We start from the raw sequence: 23,114 nt of genomic DNA, 5'->3' as shown, positions 1-23,114 counted from the left end.
TGCCAGTTGTACACTTATTCGTGATCATTCGGAGAACTGAAATTGTTAGTTTTAGAAGAATTGTTAATTTGCACAAGGGAAGTAGATGTGTCTCATTGGGTGTTGTTTTTTAATCCTATTTGAGGTTGCACACGTCGAACAATATTACCGCTTGGGCTCTCTAACTGGATTATGACATTAAATTTTGTAAGTAGGGGTTTGCCCACTACTCGACTTCTTGTTTGCCAGGCGAACCCTTCTTTTCAGGGCGGCCTAGGTGCTTCTACAGAATTTCGAATTTTTGTTTCACAAGAAAAAAAGTAAGCAAACAAATAAATTACTAAATTTACCGATTTTATTCACCTACTCTCCCTTGTGGCTGTTCGTGGTCACTACTGATCCGATACTGCTGATGCTGGCAGGAAGGCGATGGTTTCATCCGACCGGCCGGGACTACAACGGCCGAGTTCTCCCGTTTTCCATTGGCTGTTCCGGCAGCGGTCCTTGGCGTTTAGCTAAGGAGGTGAGCTTGGCTCCTTTATTGGAACCTCCCTAGCGACGTTGGCGATAAATCGCCGGGCCGTGTACTCGCCGTAACCGATCCCGGAAGTCACCGCAGTGTACTTCCCAGGGGGAACCTTTGTCCGCCCTGCTTCGTTCTCCTTGGCTATTAGCTATAGAGGAGAGCTAGGCTCGTTCGACTTATCCTCTATAGCGCGAACGGTCGATGTCACGGTTCCTTATTGTTTAGCCGGGGAAGCGAATACACTCCTTAACTGTTAGCTTACCCCTGTTGGCGAACCGACACCGTAATTTTCACTGTGCCCGAACCTCGGGCCGGAACTTTCGACGGGAATCTCTTCCGTCACACACGCGCACTTAGCTCACAAGCTATTGTGGCGGTAACCTTTTTCGAAAATAATCGACGTCTGTCTTTAACTGTAGTTCGTCACTTTCTATCTGGCCAAAACTCGATGGCCGCCTTCCGCACTCGACTATCACAAACACAATCCGCCTCATCGCATAGCTGTCACCGATGAGCAACATAACCAGCGCACTTGTATTTTCGAATGAGGAGAGCGGTAGCCTAGCTAAACCCTATGCTACTAATTCACAAACATAAAACAAAATTTTCTACACCTATCTGTACGCATAAAACCGTTCACAAACGCGAAACTATACAAAAATTTATAAACTAAATGTGAACGGAATCGAACAGCGGTGAGCATAACATTACGTAAATAATACACTCTACGGAGTGTATACGCAAAAAAAGGTATATTTCCACCCAGTGCTAAATTGTTACCCTGACGGGTTACAACTTTCAAACGCGATTGAAAAGGCAAGAGAGCATCCAATTGCTTTCAAAATATTCACTAATATTTAGGGCTACTCCAGCCCGTTGGCACAGCGGTGGACGCATTCCTGGCGAAAGATTTCTTATTCACGATTTAGACAAATAAATTTCGTTTTTCGCATAATTCCACTACGTACATTCGTAGAGACTGACGAATAATAAATCAATTCACACTGTCCTGGCAAAAATAGGTACTGTTTAGACTCTTCTCAAAGATGCTGAATTACTGAATAAAGACTCGCCATCTTATCCCAATTAAATAAAATATTTTCTGCAAACTAGCACCACAGAGAACAGACGTCCATCTTCAGCATTCAACTTGTGTAAAATCTAACGGTTTTGAAGGTAGTTGGGATATCCAAACCAGGTGCGCTACTGTCGCCATGTTTTTTTGTGGCTGAGTTCGACAGAATTCACAGCGGTTATTCCTCTACCCATTCAAACTAGTCTGGAACCGGTTCGGACTTCCAGTATGAATTCCAGCTCAAATGCATGAACCGATAGAGTCGGAATCGGTTGTTTTCTTCGAGCAAGATTCCATACTGAATCCAGTCAGGATTTCGAACCGGTTCCGGAATGGATTAGATGGATAGTTGGGATAGGTTGGTGTGGCGGCGCTAGTGTTTATCGTATATTAATTCAAATGTATACACACGTTTTTTAAATATTTTTGTTCGATCATGGATGTCTGTTCTCTGTGCTAGCACCACTGTCACAGCGTTAACTTCAGTTGACTCGTATACTACAGTTACCGCAGAGTTGCAACGTTGATAATTTTTTCATCATGACGTGCTGTGTGAAGTTTTGTACCAATAAAACTACGGTTTTAAACATATTATTGTTTTTTTTGCTTCCCGGTAAACTACGACCTTCGTGCGGAATGGGTCCGGTTCTTTGGTTTACCAGAAAATTACAACATTGCGGATAGCTGCAATGGTTGAAGCAGCTTTTAGTAGGCACCGTAATGATTAAAGTTATATTTTTTACCTTGCATTAGAAATTTTACTCAGAAATTTATTCAAAATATTTTAACTGACTCTCACAATACTTTCCAAAATTCATTCATCAGATTGCAACATTTGACAAGTCTTCTGCTCGATTGGAATGACATATATATTTTTTATTTTGCATTAGAAATTCTATTCAGAAATTTATTCAAAATATTTTAACTGACTCTCACAATACTTTCCAAAATTCATTCATCAGATTGCAACATTTGACAAGTCTTCTGCTCGATTGGAATGACATATATATTTTTTACCTTGCATTAGAAATTCTATTGTTTGTTTATTGTTTGTTTATTTGTTGTACCGTCACCAACAGACCCCTTGGCCCCAATGGTGGTTACTTAAACTAATTACATTTCAGAATACGAATAATTTTAGTTTTTATCGAATTCCTTGTCAGGTTGAAGTCAAACGCCGTCGCCACACTGTTAAACACACGCTGGAGTCCGGTAACAGCGCCCTGGCGCCCATAGTTAGTTCTCCTGAATGGGACTCGCAGAAGAGAGTTATTGCGCAGAGCTCGAACGCGAGCTTGAAGATCGAGGCGTCCGAGGATTGTAGGGCAATCCACCCTGGCAGACAGTAAGTCCGAGACGAACAGGGCTCGAGAGCAGTCCCTCCGGATGCTTAGAGTATCGAGCTGTATTAACTGACAACGGTTTTCGTAGCTCGGCAGCTGAAATCTGTTTTGCCAAGGAAGATGTCGGAGTGCAAAGCGTATGAACCGGCGTTGGACGGCCTCGATTCTGTCGACACCGTTCTGGTAGTAAGGGTTCCAAACAGCAGAACAATATTCCAGTGTTGAGCGAACCAGCGCACAATAGAGAGATTTTAAACAGTATACGTCCTTAAAGTTTTTCGCTATTCGAAAGATGAACCCAAGCTGTCTTGAAGCCTTATCCACAATGGATGATGTATGTGGTTTGAACGTTAGTGCCGAATCCATGATGACTCCGAGATCCTTGACGTTAGAGTGTCTTGGAATACTCGAGTCGAAGAGATGGTAGTTAAACTGAATCGGATGGCGTTTCCGCGTGAACGTAACGATTGAGCATTTGCTCGGGTTTAAAACCATTCTGTTTAGATCACACCACGTACTAAAGCTGTCCAATTCCCTCTGAAGAAGCTCGGCATCGGTTTTATCCCGTATTTGTTGAAAAATTTTCATGTCGTCGGCAAAAGAAAGGCGGGGTCCTTGTAATTTGATGTTGACGTCATTAAAGTAGAGGAGGAATATCACTGGACCGAGATGGCTTCCTTGTGGGATACCGGATGTAGCGAAGAATGGTGTAGATAGACAGTCCTTAATGCTGATTTGGAGCTGCCTTCCTTCGAGGTAGGAACGAAACCAGCGCAGAAGTTGTCCATGAATACCGAGTTTGTCCAGCTTCGCTATTGCGATATCATGATTGATTTTGTCGAAGGCCGCAGATAGATCCATGTAAATAGCATCGGTTTGCAATCCGTCAGCGAATCCATCCATTGCATATGTTGTGAACGAGAGCAGGTTAGTCGTTGTCGATCGTTTAGGCATAAATCCGTGTTGATCGTCTGCAATGTAGTGTTTGCAGTGAAAGAAAAGAGGGTCTAAGACAACCAGCTCGAATAGTTTTGATACTGCACTTAAACACGAGATTCCTCGATAATTGTCAATGTTCGATTTGTTTCCTTTTTTGTGAACTGGAAACATGTGCGCTGCTTTCCAGCAGGAAGGGAATATTCCAGTATTGAGTGATAGCACAAAGACTCGCCGAAGTGGTTCAAGAAGCCCGCTGATGCACTTTTTGACAAAAATCGAAGGAACGCCATCTGGACCCGGGGAACTAGATGCTTTCAGCTTGGAATTTGCTGCAAGAATGGCAGCATTATCGACACAAATTCGGTTGATGGTTCGTCCTAGAGAAGGAGTTAGATTTGAAGCGGCAGCGACTTGTTGTGGGGAAAGGTTCTCGTCGGAAAAAACGCTTGAAAATTTGTCGGAAAACAATTGGCAAATTTCCTTAGTGTCGGTGCCTAAAACTCCATTTAATGACATACAAGATGGTAACCCGGATTCTTTTCGCTGCTCGTTCACATATTTCCAAAACGACTTGGGCTTGGATTTCAGTTGACGTTCGACGTTTCGCTGATATCTAAAAAAGGCACGTCTGCTTTGCTGTTTGTATTCGTGGTTGAGTTGAAAGTAGTGGTTTCGTAATGCAAGTGTCTTATGCTTCGAGAACTTTTTAAATGCGGCTCGTTTGGCAGTTTTTAATCGTCTAAGCACTGTTGATTGCCAGGGAGGGTGTTGATTTGTGCTGACTGTTCGTTTTGGCACATGACGGTCGATTAGGTAGTTAAGAATATTAGAAAACGTCATCGCTGCTTCGTTCGCGTCATCATTGTTAAGATTTTCGTCCCAATTTATATCCAACAGCGTGCTAACGATGCTGTCGTAGTCAGCGTTTTTAAAATCGTAGACGATAGAGCTTGAGACGTCTTCAAAACTCACTCCTAGGTTACCAGCGAGTACAAGATGTAGTGGGGGATGATGGCGCACATGCTGGACTAAAGGTGTCGGTGCGGCGCAGCAGTACGGAGCGTAGTCCCGGGCACTTACAAAGCAGAGGTCCAATGTACGTCCGTTCTCGTTGATGATATTATTAATTTGCCGAAGAGTTGCGCTACTGTAGTTGTCCAAGATACAACTGGCATTGTTGATAAGCACAGATTTTTCGATATCCAATCGTAGAAATCCGTTACTTGCTGGGCACCAGGTCAAGCCAGGTAAGTTAAAGTCGCCCAGTATAACAATATCATCAGATGGGGCAGCGATCGAGGTGATGAAAGAAACGGAGGAAAGATGTACATCGATCAGGCTGTAATCACGAATTCGGTCAGGTGGAAAATACACGACACACAGGAAGAGATTGCGATCGGCAAGTTTCACTGATATCCACACTTGCTCGGAGCTCTCCCACCGCTCATCGTTGATCACTCGGGCTTTTATACCATGGCGAACGGCGATGAGTACACCACCACCTGATGTCTTGCGGCTGTTGAGGGCATTGCGATCACAGCGGAAGACATCAAATGTTGAACCAAACACCTGGTGAGACAGAGTACGGTTGTTGAGCCACGTCTCGGTTAAGGCGATGACGTCATAACAGCAGCCCGTGGTCGCGAGCAAATAGCTGTCCGTTGATGAATTTAAGCCACCAACATTCTGGTAGTAAATCTCGATGTTATTGGATGACGGATCAGGCTCTGCAGAGGGCGAATCAACTGCATCGCGCTCCAGAATGCAGCGATCATCATCGGCGACAGAAATAGTTGACATCTCGTCACAAGATGTTAGAGCAAAAGGCAAATTACTGGAAGCGAAGAATACATCAGCGCTTGAAGTGTTCGGATCAGATGTATACTTGCCATTTGTGGCGGGTTGGAAGACCCTTTCACCCATCCCACACACAGGACCGGGACGACTGATGATCGCTGGCTGCAATTGCTCGACTGTGGCGGGGGGCTCGAGGGCTTCCATAGTGCCAACTGCGGTGCGTCCCAGTATGCGTTGAACCCCGATGGAGCGATGCGGAGAGCAGGAACGGGACGGTAGTAGCTTACGGCGAGTGTTGGACGATGAACTAGAAGCGTGAATCGGTTTAACCGTTGTATCGTTACAATTTGTATAATACTTGCCGAGAAAGGCGGCTTGGAAGACCCCTTCTCCACCCACACATACAGGACCGGGACGACTGCTGAACGCTGGCTGCAAGGGCTCGACTGTAGCGGGGGGATCGAGGGCTTCCATTGTACCAACTGCATTGCGTCCCAGTATGCGATCAGCGTCGACACTCCTTCACAATGGCGGTGTAGCTTGGTATAGTGGCATTGCCAATCGTTGCGGAGTCCTCTGTAGGGTTGATGGGCCGGGTTGACTTAGCGGAATACATGCGACTTCCGAAGGCGTAGGAAAATCAGTCGGTGGGCACCAAATGTTCTGGGTACGGCTATCCTCAAATTCCCTGAACAATATGCCTTGCGGCCATGTGTCAGGGTTAAGAGCTGCTTCACGGTACTTTGGGTGAACTCCAACTTTGAAAGATATGAAGTTCAGAGTACTGACGTCTATGCCTTTTTTAACAAGCGGAATGACCTTTATTTCCTCGTTGCAGTTTAGCCCTTCTTTGGACATTTTTTCGACTGTCTCCTTGCTAACGCTGGGATGAAAGCGGGAAAGATACATCCAGAGCAACGGAGTGGGAGGAGGAACCGTGAGAATGTTGCTATTATCGACTAGCTTTCGACCGCCGACAAGAATACTGCTCGGATCAGGACCATCCTCGCGACGACGTTTCTGAGGTGGTCGAGATGTACCGGAATTTGGCCGGACTGGAGTGGCTGTTGAAACCTTTCTGGCGAGGTGCGAAATTTGCTGGTTATTTTTTGATAACTCTGCCTTTAGTTCAGCACAGACGTCATCCGTTTTCCCAGCGATAGCAGCGATAACACATCCAAGCGAGGAAACGGTGTCGCGAAAGCGAGCAAACTTCATCAACTTGACACATTCATTGCACATCCAAAATAAATTTGGATTTTCGGCAAGTTTTTTCAAGAACGGCTTGTTGAGTTGTTTACCGCACTGCATATGCACCACATTTTTGCAAAATCCCATGCACTCGATAAAGTCATCGTCCGATTTGACGGTTTTCGCGCAGTGATCGCATGCACTTGTCATAATGCCGATTTTCTACCCGCCCTAGATCCGACTTTTCGTTTTCGTCTCACTGTGCGCCAAGTTATGGTGGGAAATACTTTCCTCTACTCGCGTGCAGATGGCGAAATGAGCGCGTGAATTTTTTGTGGGTAATTACACACAGGTCCGGTGATGTAAACAATCTCGATTTTCACTGGACTTTTTCACGACACAAAACAAAATTTGTAGAAAACACTTTACAACTTCACAATACCAAGGGCGCAAACAAAATTTAAGATCGACTGATACGATAAACGACGATTAAACGGCACAAATCACGTCAAATATTAAAAAAATAACTGGAGCGATCAACACAAACAACTAATCGGTGAAAATACACTGAACCAAAAAATTCAGAAATTTATTCAAAATATTTTAACTGACTCTCACAATACTTTCCAAAATTCATTCATCAGATTGCAACATTTGACAAGTCTTCTGCTCGATTGGAATGACATTGACATCAGGTCTCGTGTTTGATTGGAATGACACTGACAGATAAATGTAGGGTTACCAACCGTCCTTATTTTAAAGGACATGTCCTTAATTTCGATGATTTGGGAAAGCGTCCTTAATTTTACTTCAAATGTCCTTAGTTTTAATCTCAATCCATGTTATATTTGAAATCAATTAGATTAAATTCACTCAAGCGAATGAAACATTTTACTCGCCATTTTAGTTGTTAACTTTCTTATAGTCTTTTGATTTGTTATGTTCAGATTAATGATTCAAAACATTGATTAATTATATTGCTTGAAGAAAAGTTACAAATTAATACTTTTCATGTTTCTCATCTTGTCGAGCGCTGACAGAAAAAAAACTATTTGTCCTCTAATTCGAACCATCGAATTTTAAACAGCTGTCACTTTCTAGAACAGTCGTCAAATTTTTTAGTTACTTCATGGACTTTAATCAATAAGTTCTATACTTAAGGAACTTTGGTTTTTGGAAATGAAAATGAAAAAAAAAAAAGATTTCTCGTACTAATATCCATACAAATTTCAAATGTAACACGGGATGCCACGACCTAATATTCTGCATAGTTTCTTAGGACCCCAGAAGAACAAAAAAGCGCTGTTCTAAAAAAAATATTGGAAATCTTTTCTTAACACCACTCATCCAAAAACATTTTGGTCAAAGATAAATAAAATTTGTCAAAATTCAAGATGTCCTTATTTCGCTTTCAGCCCATTTGGTAACCCTAGATAAATGGTAAACAAACGATTGGCGTGTCGAGTCTTTATCCAGAGGGATTCAGCGTCGTTAACTCTTCTAATCTTCAAAGAGTTGATTTCGCTATTACTTCTTTTTGTCACAAATACTGCCTGGTGGAAAACAGTGGCAGCACTGGCGAATTTGTTGGACGTCTCGTTGCCCACTGAGACGTCCAAAAAATTGTTTCAAAATCGTTCAACACGAGTCCAACGATGGACGTTTGTTGAACGGTTATTTGGACGTCGTTCAAATTGGTCCAACGAACGTCCTTCATTGGACTATTTTGAAACCAACCGTTCTTAGAGGGTGTGCTCGTTCAATATTGTTCAAAGTTTGTTTTTAGTGATATACAGTATATTCAAGAGGAATTCGAAGAAAGATCGGTCAGAAAGTCGTTTTTTCTGTTGAGGTATGTGTTATTAGGTTGAAATATCACAAGAAAAGTGTATTTTTACGTAGAGATTTATCGTCACATCTTAAACTTTGCCATTGGCGTGTGTGATGCAAGCCTCCAAAAAAAAACACCCGCTCGTTTCGCTTAATGACGCTAAGTCCCTCTGGATAAAGACTCGCGATCTTCACCGTTTGTTTACCATTTATTTGTCAGTGTTATTCCAATCGAGTACGAAACCTGTCAATGGCCCTCGTTGGAGAAGGATTCGAAGTGATTTTCTTCGGATTGGATACGATAAAGATGGCGAGTTTTTATCCAGATAGTAGATACAGAACACTAGATTAGGATTGTCGCGGGTGCACCAATTGTTTTTGCTGCGAAGCATGTTTGTTTTGTTTTCGGTCTGTCAAGGATCCCCGAATCCTAGGAAGTCCGGTTATCTAATTTCCGGGATACGGGAATCCCAAAAATATTTTTTTTTAATCTTTGAAAACATGGTAGTCGCGAGCACACCAAATAACGATGCTGCCAGATATATAGTGTTCTAGCTCTAGAACGTTGCACTGGGGTACAAATGTACCCCACGCTTTCTTTGGAGTCGTGTGAAGACGAGAATTCAGCGGCATATATCGACCTGGAACCCTAACCATAATTCAATTTAGAGATCCTAGTAAGAGTACTTTTTTTACAATGGAGAATGCAATTTACGCACTGACCCAGTACACGTTCATTAGTAGATGCCAAGCTACCACACAGAGTTAGTTCTACCTCAGGGATTGACTCCCCGTAGACCTCCAAGGTTACGTCGTCGGCAAAGCCGACGATCTTGACCCCAAGAGGGGAAGTGACTGTCCAGAATCCGGTACAGACCCACCGATAGGCTAAGCCGGTGTAACGAGAGCGCGATGGCATCCCAGCTTGCGCTGTTGAATGCGTTCTTCACGTCAAGTGTCACTAACGCACAATATCGAATGCCTCGCCTTTTCCGTTGGATCGCTATCTCGGCAGTCTTTATCACTGAGTTGATAGCGTCCACCGTGGACTTACCCTTTCGAAAACCAAACTGGTTGCTGGACAGGCCGTCTCTATCTTCTGAGTGCGGGGTTAGCTTGTTGAGGATGATCCTCTCCAGCAATTTGCCAGTCGTGTCGATCAGACAGATTGGTCTGTACGCCGATGGGTCGCCTGGCAGCTTCCCGGGTTTCGGCAACAGCACCAACTTCTGCCTTTTCCATCTATCGGGGAAGCGGCACTCGTCAAGACATCTCTGCATAGCTAGCCTGAACATATTCGGGTTCGCTATGATCGCTGCTTTGAGAGCGCTGTGTAGAACTCCATCCGGCCCTGGAGCTTTGTTCATTGCTAGGGAGTTAGCCACTGTGAGTAGTTCTTCATTCGTCACCGGAGCCACCATTTCGGCCGCGCCCACAATGTCTTGCAGTGCAGGTGGCCAGCGGCTTGTGGCTGGAGACGGGAAGAGTGCTTTGATTATCCTCGCACAACGGTCCGGAGACCGTTCTGGGGGTGGAGAGCCCCCTTTGGTCTTAGTCATCAGGATTCTGTGAGCGTCACCCCACGGATTCGCGTTGGCACTCTCGCATAGGTTGTCGAAACACGCTCTCTTGTTGCTTTTAATAGCCTTGTTAAGGGCCAATTCCACAGCTCGAAACACTTCACGGCGGTTCTCTCTTGCATCCTCGGTGCGGGCTCTTTGCATCCTACGTCTAGCTCTGAGGCAGGCTGATCGTAGGGCTGCAATCCTGGCACTCTACCAGTATACCGGGCGTCTGCCGTATCTTGGCAGGGTTTTCGTCGGTATAGTGGCGTCGCACGCGTGTGATAGGACGGCTACCAGCGCATCCCCGCTTAGACTGTCGGTGTTGGCCTCCAGTCCCAGGGCCGCGGTGTCGAAGTGATTGGACTTCCACCCGCGTACCTTACAGGGATCACCCGCCCTCGGATGCTGCACACCATAGTTGATCCTAAAGCGAATAAGTGATCGCTATGGGTGTAGCCCTCGTCTACCCTCCATACCATGCCTGGAACCAGACCCGGGCTGGCAAACGTTACGACAATCCATGCCTCCATCCCGTTTCTACGGAATGTGCTAGCGGAGCCATTATTGGCTAACACAGCGTCGAGTTTCGCAAGCGCTTCCAGTAGCGCTTGGCCCCTGCTATTTGTACAGCGGCTGCACCACTCTACTGCCCAAGCGTTAAAGTCTCCCGCTATAACTACCGGTTTCCGGCCCACTAGGTCTGATGAGAGCCTGTCGATCATCTGGTTGAACTGTTCTATGGACCACCTTGGTGGAGCGTAGCAGCTACAATAGAACGGCTGAGGAGTGTATTACCTCTTGAACCGGGAACCGTCCCGTTGTATAGATTGCCGCCCTCCCAGACCCGTCCGACACCCAATTGCCGTTGTCGGCAGGGATGTTGTACGGGTCGGATAGGAGGGCGACATCTGTCCTCGGCTCCGAGACCGACTGCCACAACAGTTGTTGGGTAGCTGCACAATGGTTAAGATTCAGCTGTGTGACGTTCACGGCTTCCTCTTCTTGGCCTCACCGAAGGGACGCGAAGGTCCACCCATAGCATGGTTACGGGTTTGCCTCTTGGCGGTGCAGATAAGGCATTTATGCGCCTTAGTGCAGCCCCGCTCTTTATGATCCTGCTCGCCGCAGCGACGACAGGAATTTATGCGCCTTAGTGCAGCCCCGCTCTTTATGACCCTGCTCGCCGCAGCGACGACATGATTTGCTCCTGTCTATTCCCTTGCATTCGTACGACTTGTGGCCGGATTCTAGGCACCGATAGCACCTATCCACTGGAGTAAGAGTATGAAAAGGTGGTATAGCTAGTTTGCTTATAGCTTTCGTGGGAGCAGGCGTCAAAGTTGGCGTGGGGTACATTTGTACCCCAGTGTACGGTTGCCGTTAGTGTTTCGTCAGGTTTCGTGCTGTCAGTGGAAATGTGACTCGTGACAATACCAGTTTAAATACTGGTTGTTTTACTACATAAGTAACAACTAGGGTTATATAATCGTTTTTAATTATTGATTCAAATTAATTAATTTAATTTTGAAGTAGAAACAAAATCGTTCTCATTTTTTTGATTGCTGGTTGCGAAATAATGCGATCTTGGCCATGAAAAAACTGGTTTCAAGCCTTTATTTCAGAATTCTTGACTTAAAAAGTGCACAACTTGAGAACGTGGCCTTGTGTACTAATTACGCCATCAATTTAGCACTCAAATGTACGTCATAAATAGCTCCTTATTTCACTTTGTATTTTGCGAAATTTTCAATCCCACCGTGTGACTATTTTTATAATTGGTAGTACAAAAAATCTTTAAATGCTCCTAAAAACCAATTCTGACATACTAGAGATAAACGGAAAGTGCCATTTTTTCATCATTTTCCTTTCCGAAATAGCAATATGCAGTCTCAACCCACTCAAGTTTTTTTTGACAAGCAACGTTTAGTTAAATTAAAATGAATTCCTTATTTTAGAAAAAGCTATGAATGGGTGATGTTTTTTTTATTTTATTACATACACGAAGACGATAAATCTGGTCTGATATGATACAAATCAGTCGATTATTCGTCAAAATAGAAGAATTGATAAAAAGTGCGCAAAGAACGATACAGTTGGATTTGTTTTCGTTCACATTCTTATCATCAGTAACTATCACCAACTTGGGACTAGGGTAATGATCAATCCAAACTAGCTCAATATGTCAGAATGTCTCAAACAACGAACTTTTGTTTTCTGACTTGCAAACTGAACGCAAGGCCCAAAGTATTTTTCCCCTTTTGGTAGTAAATACCAATTCCAATTTTCGTGTTCAAACATTACCCATGGCAGATAATGGTTGAGTATGGAAAGGATGTGTTCAAGCATTATCTGTCATAATTCGTTTCGCTACGCCGAATCGTACGCTGCCTTGAAATCCACAAGGAGATGTTGAGTCCGCAAGTTATATTTTTTAAATTTAAGTAAACATCTGGTCCGTCGTTAATCGACCTTCTCAATACTCGCTTTAGTTTTCGTCAACCGGAATTTAGCCAACGCTCGCAGTCTGTTAAATAAAATGTGTATGATATCAAAGCATTACTAAAACGTTTTTTGTTTCGATAAAAAACATTATATATACACATAAAAACTTTACATCACCTCCAGAGAAGATATTTTTTTTAGCCCTGAAACAATCAACAAAACAAAAAGCCACACGCTGGCCTGTCAGTTAATAAATTAATAAACGAATCGCAGAATAGACTAAGTCCGATAACTAGGTATAAAACGATTTCAAAAGGCTCATCAATCATTCAGTCCCTCAATGTTGTCTACTTTCGACCATCCGATAGGTTAAAATTAAAATATTATACCCATCCAAATCGGAACGTGCTCAAGTGGCTCCTACAGGTTCTGCTGAGCTGTGAGCTTGAGAGAAAAAAAAAACGTACGAATATTTATTCTTCCTATTCCCACTCGTCACCAGCACCACCCGGCAGTTTCGGTCTAATGGGAAACGAATGCTTCCTTCATGGGTTCCACACAATGGTTTAATATGTAGGTAAGGTAACTGCGGAAAAATAAAACATTTTATTGTTTACTAATAGCTCGAAGATCTCCGGCGCAAGACGCCGTCATTTGCATTCGGGTCCGGTTCGTAATTACCTGAAATCGCGTAAAAGTCACGTACGATGCGGTACTAGAGGATCACCGCTGTACGAACTCACCATTTAGCACCTCCCCATTTCGACGATCGGGGCTGATCGAGTGCTCGACTGACAATGGCGGATGCATGAAAGTGTACAAACATCACAGCCACGATCACTTATGCTGATTTCGGTTTTAGATCAGAGTCGCCCTAGGTTCGCTCTAATATTTACTAAATCCATACAAAAGTGACAGTTCAGAGCGAACCTAGAGCGACTCGATTCTAAAAACGAAATCAGCATTAGAAAAAGGATTATTTAAATAATTATGTAGCTCTTGAAAGCGATTCCAGCGGTAGGCGATAAACAAATATTGGCAAAGTGGAAGAAATTCACATTTTTTCACGGATTCTGCTGGTGGCTCCAACCGAGCTTTTAGCATTTCGAGGAGTCGGAACTTGAGAGTTCGCCGTTCTTTGCTGGATTAGAAAAATCCCACATTGCTCAAAAATGTCAGGAATGTACCAGAATAACGGACTCTTTGCTTTGATTTGCATGGTATCGATGCTAGCTGCACAAAGATGGCTGTAAAAATTTGTCAGACAAGAAGCAAATGCAAAAACAAAAGCCTACGATGATCCGTACTTCAAAATACAATGACGGATGACATTTTGCGGGAAAATGCGACAGACTGTGTTTCGAATGCTTTGAGTAAATGTAATTTAAAAACATTTCCAACAAATGTTCATTGTACATATCCACTTTGCCAAAATATGCCAGATTATGCTTGGGGAAACTTCGCTTAAAACCTCACATTTCATAGTTTACATTAACGAAATTAGTTTTCACAAAGAAACGGGATAAAAACAAATAAAAATCCTTCATTGTGACGTGAGTTATAATAACGAGCAGGATGCTTGTCTTCAGATGAGTTCCTCATTTTCTTATGTTTATTGTCTATCTTTTTGTCGAAGTAATAGCGTGTTTTGATAGTGCTTTTTGGCACAATTTTATGTTTGTTATTCTTCGCTGGTTTATAAAAGACCAAGCATTGGCAAGGAGCCGCCGCTACTCCATTACATTGCAGACCCGAACGTATCCACCACAGTGTTGCCAAACGGAGAGAAAGCTAGGATAACTCATCTCTACAAACGGTGTATAGTTAGTTTGCACTCGCTGTCACCGACGACATTGTGAACGATATGAAAACCCCCTTCCAGGCTGGGGCTTGCGTGGAAACTCCGGCGGCTCCTTCGTGTGTTTTTTGTGTGCTGTGAGCCATTGCTTAATTTGGCAGATCCTTGCACGGAACTGTCCGGAAACAATATGAAACGGATGCCGCTGTCGCTGGATAGAGGGACAAAAGTTGTACCCGCAGGTAGTTTACTCGAAACTGTTTTTCTTTCTTTTCTATCCGTCGATGTTGAATTTGTTCTTCTGGATAGCAGTAAAAGGATGGAGTTTTTGTCTGTTTTAGCCGCGGCTAGCAGAGATATGCTATTTGTTGAATGAAAATTTCGTTCGAATATTTATTATCGCTGACTGAGCGATATACAGTACAGGCCAATTTTGTTGGCAGTTATGCATTTAGAGATCTTTTTGAAATAATTTTATTTTGATTGAGCATTAATAGCGGGTGTCCTTTTTAACTTAAACTGTAAACTTTTTTGAACTATTTAAAAAAACAAAATATGGTGTCTGCACCAACACTTTTGAAGTCCGCAATTGAATACTTTTCGGTGACTAGCAAACTGTCAAGAAAAGTGAGGTTAACTGTGTCCGCAAAGAACCCAATATGTTTGTGATCCCAAGTGTCATTTGCAAACTATAGTATACCTCGCCTTGTCTTGTTTTCTACTCTTAAAAATAAAAAAGTTGGATCTTTGTGTTTCGTATTCTACTCGTCAGTAACTGACATCACTTGCTGTCAGCTAGACGAGTAGAAAACTCGGATCACTTTCTTTTTTTCGTTTATGGGGATAAAAAATGCATAAATCTGATATATTACCTTACAATAAAAATCTATGCCAGAAAATGCAGTAATCCACATAATCTAAAGCTCCCCATTACAGGCAGAGCCACTACCTCTTAAAACAATAAAAACTTTGACCATGTAATTTTTGCTCGGGGCTAGGGTGTGACACTCTTTTATAAAAATATTTCCACTGGTTTTATATTTTTTATGCTTCCTTATATTTATTTATATTTGTCTATAAAAATTATAACTGTATTCGAATTGTTAAAAGTTCGAAAAGAAAAATTCGAACAGCCGTTACCATAGTAGTCTTAGCAACGGGTGTGATTAAAAAAACAAAGAAAAATAGTATTGCATCAACAAAAAAATGGTAGGTACGCTTTTAGATTTACACATAGTTCTTTTTTTTACTCACGATTATTTTGTCCCCTCATCTATTAATCAAACCCGATTTGACGGCAGCTTAGAACCTGTCAAATTTATGCATGGTTCCCTGAAAAAAGAACCATAACCATCACAGCTTAGAACCCGCAAAACAACATCATCACCGATTCCGTTACTAGGCAAAACCATGTTCATTTCTTCAAACGTGAAAGGTAAGACAATGATCCAGCGCATATCCATGGTCAAACGCAAATAACCAGTAATTAACATCAGCAGCTGTAACAACAAGCAAAAATTAAAACTATCGTCACCCAGATTTCTCAGCAGCAGATACAGCAACGGCACGTTCAGGCACAACAGCAACAGTATGCAATGCTGCTCTAACAACCAGGAGCACCGTAAGCAGGAGGAACCGCTATTCAGTCAGTGCAGCAGCTGCAGCAAGGTGAGTCATTTTTAATTTCGAACAGATCAGTACCTTGTTCAGTACATTGTAGTGCAATAATCCTATCCTTTGAAGAAAAAGATCGCGCTAAAAAAATCACATCTGTTTCAGATCGAATTGGCCACAAATCGTTCAACAGCAGTAAGAAGACAACCGGTTAACCACAAACACAACAGTAAGGTGCTCGGAAGGGATTTTTTGTGCTTCAGTTAAATCGTAGCCAGACACAAAAACGCATCTTTGTCAAATCACAATTTTGTTTTCTACCAGTTCCTTATACCAAATACAAATATGTATTTGCTTATACTAAAATAGCTGTATTAGCACCGATAATTCAACCATCCCAAGTGATACAGCCACTATGTCAGCGCCAATCACCTATATTTCACAGCAGCAGCAAATTGAAACTTCACCATTCGACCGGTCGGTAGTAATGCCGCAGCAAGCTGATTTTTTTATATTTTGGAAAGGATCAGTACATTGTATCGCAATAATCCCAAATATCGCGCTCAAAAAATTACATTTCTTCATATCGAATTGGCTAGAATCGCTCAACAACAGTAACAGAAAACAACCGGTCAACTGCACACAATAGCAAGGTTTACAAAAATCCCGGTTTATCTTCAATCATATTTTTAACTAAAAAAACATTTATTTGAAACATGACCTCCAAAATGCATTTGATGCCTTGTGTCGAAACAATGATTCTCCTTGATTTCTAAGTATTGTTCGTAGTACTCTCGGATTGAACATTGGAGCCTCCGCCAAAGGACGCATCACCGCCTTTTATCACTGCCTGATCCAGTGCAGAAATTTTATCCATATCAAAGCAGATGGAAGATTCGATTTGATGTGTTCAAACGACCTGCGATCGACGTCCACTCGGGCGAATTCTTGCCAGCAGAAAGGAAAGCCATGTTTGATTGCCTCATATAAATGGCTAGCAATCGATGTCTCTAACAAGCCTCGAATCTTGGCAATATCCGCCACTGAGGGACACTCCAACCAGAGTTTCCAAGTTGTTTGCTGGGTTGATGATAACTTACAGTGGGCTCCGCTTCAAATCCCAGTGCATGACAGACAATCCATCACTGCTGTTACAGTACCAGGTAAAAAGTTCAGTTTTTGCTGAATGGAGGACAAAAATTCTTTGCCAAATTTTTGAATCATAATATCAGAGAACTCATCTAACTTGGCATGCTTCATTTCCTCCAAATTCAGCGGTCCAATGGTAGCCATCTGGTGAAGGGCTTGATTCGAAGCAATCACATAGGGCATACATTCGTAAGCGGTGGCCAGTTCGGAGCGCTTTTTCAAGAGAATATTCACCATATCCTGAATAAAGTCCTGCTTTTGCACAACTGATTGCTCCAGTATACGAGAACTTCCACTTACAGGTAGCGGTAGTAGGTTTGGGAGCGCCTTTGGCCGGCTTTGAAAGTCCGATGTTGTATCATACAGTGCTTGCGCTCGAACATGCGAATAAAAGTAAACTATTCACATGTAGTCCATTTTTCTAAAACATCCTTTTCTTTCAAGCAAAACGGTCAATGGTTTCCACCGGTCCTCATTTCGTGACTTTGACTTCCCGAGACCCTGACAGGTATTTTCAAGTAATGATCATAGTTTCTTGCTTTTGGAGCCGCGCAGCAGTGCGATCGGCAGCGCAATACCTGTATCACCACTTTCGATAGCTTACAACAAATGTTCCGTGTCTTTACTAAAATCATAATTATCGCTCTCGTCGATCCCTGATTATCTTCTCGTAGTAGCTCATGTGTTTTGAAACCAGCGCGACTCCAAAACATAATACACTTGGATGGTTGTCCATCCCGGACAGCTCTACCGCCCTTCCTGATAATAACTTTCTAAATCCTTCGACGCACCATAGTGAATGACCAGTCCAACATCCGGTTTGTCGATTCCCATTCCGAAAACTATCGTGGCCAATAATCTGAATGCAGTCTCGGACAAAGCTTTGGTGCACCTCTCGCCTCTGCTTCAGCGAAAGACACGCATGATACGATTCACAATCAATCCGTTTACTCTTCAACAGCTCCACAATCTCTTCCGTTTGCTTCCAAATCAGGCAGAAGATTATGATACTACCTTCAGTGTTTTTGCTGATGTTGCTTAAATTCAATGATAGAACCTTTGAGAGGATTGTTCTACATTCTGGAAGAGTGGGAATATATTAAGAGTGGTTTGAGGATTAGTATCATTGTTGTACGTACCTGCTGTCCCATGAGCAATTTGACCTCTTTGATCTTTTCCGGATATCTTGTTTTATGGCGCAGGTACAAAGGTGTTCCATTTTTTAATGGCGTTTTCGTTTTTTCTTGGTGCTACACCGGTGTAGTGCAAAGAGATAGACTGATTACACCCAAGTTTGAATGAGTGTAGCACCGACTACACCGGTGTAGTGCAAAGTCAAAAACGAATATGCCATAAATTTTAGTTATGCACGTCTTGATATCAACAATGTAAACAAATAAAAGGGACAACTGACATAAATTCACCGCACACTGAGAATAAGTTCGAAAACAAGTTCGAAAGTTATATAAGTATAAGCTGTCTATAAAATTATAATATTTTATAATCGTCTATAAATCTACAAAAACATTATAATTGTATAATAATTTATGAGTTATTGGAAGTGTCACGCCCCTTGGCTCGGGGTCTCCAAAAATACTGTCATAAATTGAAATAACTCCTTAAAGTTTAATATGTAGTCTTTCAGAAACTCAAATTTTTTTTATTTCTCACATACACTGTCTATTAGACTGGTTCAATTTTTGACTTTTAGCTCCACCAGGCCCTACTGATTCCTTTTATGGTCCTTAGTAATTGTGCAAATTTTGATACCGAATGGTTGTGTCTACGGACCCTCCAATAATGTCAAACTTTATATGGAAGTTTGTATGAAAAATCGGTTAACATTGAAAATAAATTCTTAAAAAATCACCTTATCAATCAATTAATCAGAACACTATATATTTCTAAAGATATTCTTCTACTGAACACATTCGGGGAACATTGCAAGTTTAGGAAAATTCGTTGAGAAAAGTTATCAACTAAAGAAGCAGTATGACTTCAAAACAAGTGGATTTTATTAATGTTGCATATAAAATAGCCCCCTAATTGCCAGCAAATTGCTGGCAAATTGTAGGGCAATTAGCGCATCCGAGTTGGCAAATAGCCCCCCGCTAGCCAGCAACTTGCCCTTTTTGACTGGGTGACCACCCAGCTCTCGCGTATGGCAGATACAGCTATTCAAACAGGGTTGCTATGATTAATAATAAAATCCACTTGTTTTGAAGTCATGCTACTTCTTTAGTTAATAACTTTTCTCAGCGAATTTTCATAAACTTGAAATGTTCCCCGAATGTGTTCAGTAGAAGAATACCTTTAGAAATGTATAGTGTTCTGATTAATTGATTGATGAGGTGATTTATTAAGAATTTATTTTCAATGTTAACCGATTTTCCATACAAACTTCCATATAAACTTTGAAATTTTTGGAGGGTCCGTAGACACAACCGATCGGTACCAAAATTTGCACAATTACTAAGGGCCATAAAAGGAATAAGTAGAGTCTGGTGGAGCTAAAAGTCAAAAATTGAACCAGTCTACTGTCTATATTTTTACCCACTACTGTACAATTCCTTTTATGCAAAGGATATTTCGTTCACTTTATGAGAGTGATTTCAAACAGTAGGTAGAAGTAATAATCTTACGAATTGATTATGGACGATTGAAAGAAACCTGCAAGTTGCTTGATTAACGACGAATGTTTCCAGAAATCTATAGTTCCTGTATTCCACTGTTTACATGATGTGTATCTACAATAAACAATATGATATGTTTGATCCGAACAAAGCAAAATCGAAAACGTTAAACTCCGGAACTTGTCTTCACTTCTCTTGTAATATGACCCAAAACAGTTTACATCGTTTCATTTGATCAATATAAATAGTAAGATAAAAACACAAATATGTTTGCCCAAGGGGTTGAATACCTGAAAATACAAGATTGATTTACCAGCAAACAGATCGGCCAGATACTTTCGTCTACCAATCGTATTTAAATAGGACGGGGATATTGTTCACAAATAGAAACCGGTTTGTTTAATTAGGCGGCAGTCCGTGTTTTCCTTTAACAGGTTCAGCTTGATTCCGTCCAATCGAATGTTTGAGGGTAAATAAAAAACAAGTCAAGCTCTTCATTGGAAAATGGATATTGTGTTTAGATAGTTTAGGTTTTTCTTGTAGAAGATTTTCCGGCTCAGCTAATATTTCGTCAATCCGACGCTAGATCCTACGTCACCAAGTTTTATTTGACGGGTTGTTTGATCACATCCTCTTCAGCTTTTATCTCCAAATCGCCTATCATTTACTCTGATAAACAAAAATATGCACAGTTAACCCTAGAACGTGGCACTGGGGTACAAATGTACCCCACGCCTTTTTTGGAGCCGTGTGAAGACGAGAATTCGGCATTTATCGACCTGGGACCGTAACCATAATTCAATTTAGAGCTACTAGTAAGAGTAGGAAAAGGTGCTATAGCCAGTTTGCTTATAGCTTTCGTGGGAGCAGGTGTCAAAGTTGGCGTGAGGTACATTTGTACCCCAGTGTACGGTTGCCGTTAGTGTTTCGTCAGGTTTCATTCTGTCCGTGCAAATGTGACTCGTGGCAATACCAGTTTAAATACTGGTTGTTTTACCATATAAGTGACAATTAAATTTGTGTTACATAATCGTTTTAAATCATTTATTCAATTAATTTAATTTTGAAGTGGAAAAGAAATCTTTCTCATTTTTGCAGATTTTTATTGTTTTATTGTTTATTTTTTATAGTTTTTCAAAACAATGGCTCGCAAGTATAATTTGTGCACAGTAACTGCTGTAACTGTAACGTTGCGTGTTACTAGTGTACTACTGGTTAGAAATATTTTTTTCATTTCAATTTCCATCCCATTTCATGGTATTTTCCAAAACCCGATTTTTAAACTTTTACTCTTCCAAATAATTGCACTTTTTCAAAAATGTCGAAATTCCTTTTTATTATGTTTCTAGACCATTCTTTCAACTTTTAGAATCATTTGATTTTTGTTCAAATCGGTTAAAAATTAGCAAAGTTATAGTAATTTTTGTGAAAAAAATCAAAACCGCGATTTTTTCACTTTTCTTTTTGTACAAACCAATTTATGTATCATTGATTTAATAAATTCCGTACTTTCACTTACACAGCTGTTTTTGCAATTAAAAAACGAAGAAAATGATGTATAATACATTTCTTTTGCTTGCATTTTACCTGCGAAAATTGCAATTAAACACGTGGGGTACATTTGAACGTTCTAAGGTGGAAAACACAAGTGCAACGTTCTATGGTTAACATACATTTCTGTTCCCGTCTCTTTTCTTCTGCTGTGATCTTTATACATTTTCATGCATATACTTCTAGTAAGCACTCAATGAGGGGACAGACCGAATTTTTCCAATGCATAAAATTTACAGCAGAACAAACGAGAGGCAGATAGAAAAGTATGCTATCGATGCATAAATAAAATTCTGCGTGTAGGGTTAATTAAGAAAGGCCATCTTTGAGAACAAAAAAAAACTAGTTTTTTCGTTACCCTTCACACAAACTTAAAAAAAGATTGAAATCGAACTGCCGGATCCTAATAAAAGTCTTATAGTTAAATAGCTTACCGACGTGTTCAGAATATCATCCAAGCTATATAAGGAATGGTTTTACCGTAGGGGTTATAGTACGTGTATAGTTCATTTTTATTGGGGGAGTCGTTCCAGTGCCTAGAAGCGTTAGCATAAACTTATTTTTTGTGTCATGTTTTTCGGAGTTTATGTGACCTTTTTTAAAGTAACTCTCCACATATTTCGAACGAAAACCAGCATCAGTTTTTCTTCTATTTGACCTTTGCAACATTTCTATCCGACATTATAATGAGATTTGTTTTAAGGTACTAGGAAAAAAATCCCGAAATATAATAATAATATTAACCCTTTCATGCCCAACTTTTTTCTAGTGCATGTAGGGTTTTAAAACTATTTTTTCTTGAAAACTGTGGTTAAGAAACACGAAAAGCCTTTTTTCATAAAGATTGGTGCTTCTCTCGCAGTGCTAGGAGCTGTTCAATTTTTACCGCCCAATGCTCAATACAATTCTCCTAGAATATTTGCAATAGTCCACTTGCGTGGAAAACGTAGCCGAAGACAGCCTAAATTGATAAAATTTATCAGTTTTCGATAATATTGCAACATAACGAAGATATATGAAAAGTTAATTTTCCGTAAACGGGCCCCTATTATTGGCTCGTATCAAAACTCGTCGAAATGTCAATTGACGATAGGTTCATTTGTGTTTACATTTTACTAGCGTTGCCGATTTTATTTTGAATCCACCGCCCAATGTGGCTACGCCACACCGCTTTTGTGCGTGCTGCTCAGTCGGATTTAAACTAGGGATAGCCCCTGGATCACAGGTTCGCTTGCTTCCGACGGCGGCGGGCCGGAATACGTATTAGAACCAGCCAGCATTTCGGCTGAGCTTAACTGGGAAGTTTCCTAAAATTTAATCTGGGAAATAAAATTTTTTTGGCGACGCTCCAGCACCCCGTTGATCTCTAACGATTTCGCCCTTTTGGGCGCTAGTTTGATGCTACGGAATGAACTTTGTTTACTTTCAACAAGTTTTGATTCGAGCCAACAACATCCAGCCAGCCAAAACTGTCCCTGGCAGCACTGCTCCATCGGAACCCAATTAGACTAATTGCAATAACTTCAGTTTTAGAGCTGATCCTTGTAACTGTTAATACTCAAATGAAAGGCAACCATTACATTTATTAGCCTAATTTCATTTTGTGACCAAATCTTGCATTAATCAAAAGTTATAGTTGTTTAAAAACAACCACAAACAACATGAGCATAGGGTTAATATTA

The 23,114-nt window shown here is 41.4% G+C and overlaps 1 protein-coding gene, 1 long non-coding RNA gene and 1 pseudogene across 2 annotated transcripts; 1 reads left to right on the top strand and 2 right to left on the bottom strand.

Annotated features, from left to right (window-relative positions):
• Positions 1-5,662: 5,662 nt before the first annotated feature.
• On the bottom strand, positions 5,663-7,257 carry LOC131681657 (uncharacterized). Its single transcript, XM_058962594.1, has 2 exons — positions 6,018-7,257; positions 5,663-5,966 (listed from the first exon to the last, which is right to left on the bottom strand). Exon 1 carries the CDS (start codon positions 7,058-7,060, stop codon positions 6,182-6,184), a length of 879 nt encoding a protein of 292 aa, XP_058818577.1. The 5' UTR covers positions 7,061-7,257; the 3' UTR covers positions 5,663-5,966; positions 6,018-6,181.
• An 8,526-nt stretch (positions 7,258-15,783) lies between these two features.
• Positions 15,784-16,814, top strand: LOC131676412 (uncharacterized). Its single transcript, XR_009303175.1, has 3 exons — positions 15,784-15,920; positions 15,985-16,153; positions 16,265-16,814. It is a non-coding gene; the product is annotated as an uncharacterized LOC131676412 (long non-coding RNA).
• Positions 16,815-16,939: 125 nt separating this feature from the next.
• Positions 16,940-23,114, bottom strand: part of LOC131676093 (uncharacterized) — a 43,200-nt pseudogene continuing 37,025 nt past the window's right edge.

The sequence above is a fragment of the Topomyia yanbarensis genome, chromosome 1, assembly GCF_030247195.1.
Source record: "Topomyia yanbarensis strain Yona2022 chromosome 1, ASM3024719v1, whole genome shotgun sequence".
In the NCBI taxonomy this organism is placed as follows: Eukaryota; Metazoa; Arthropoda; class Insecta; order Diptera; family Culicidae; genus Topomyia; species Topomyia yanbarensis.
The sequence above is the reverse complement of the archived record's forward strand: the minus strand, read 5'-3'. Positions and strand labels throughout refer to the sequence as shown.

Excerpts from the sequence above, each read along its gene's own strand:
- LOC131681657 (XM_058962594.1), bottom strand. The coding sequence starts at position 7,060 with ATGACAAGTGCATGCGATCACTGCGCGAAAACCGTCAAATCGGACGAT.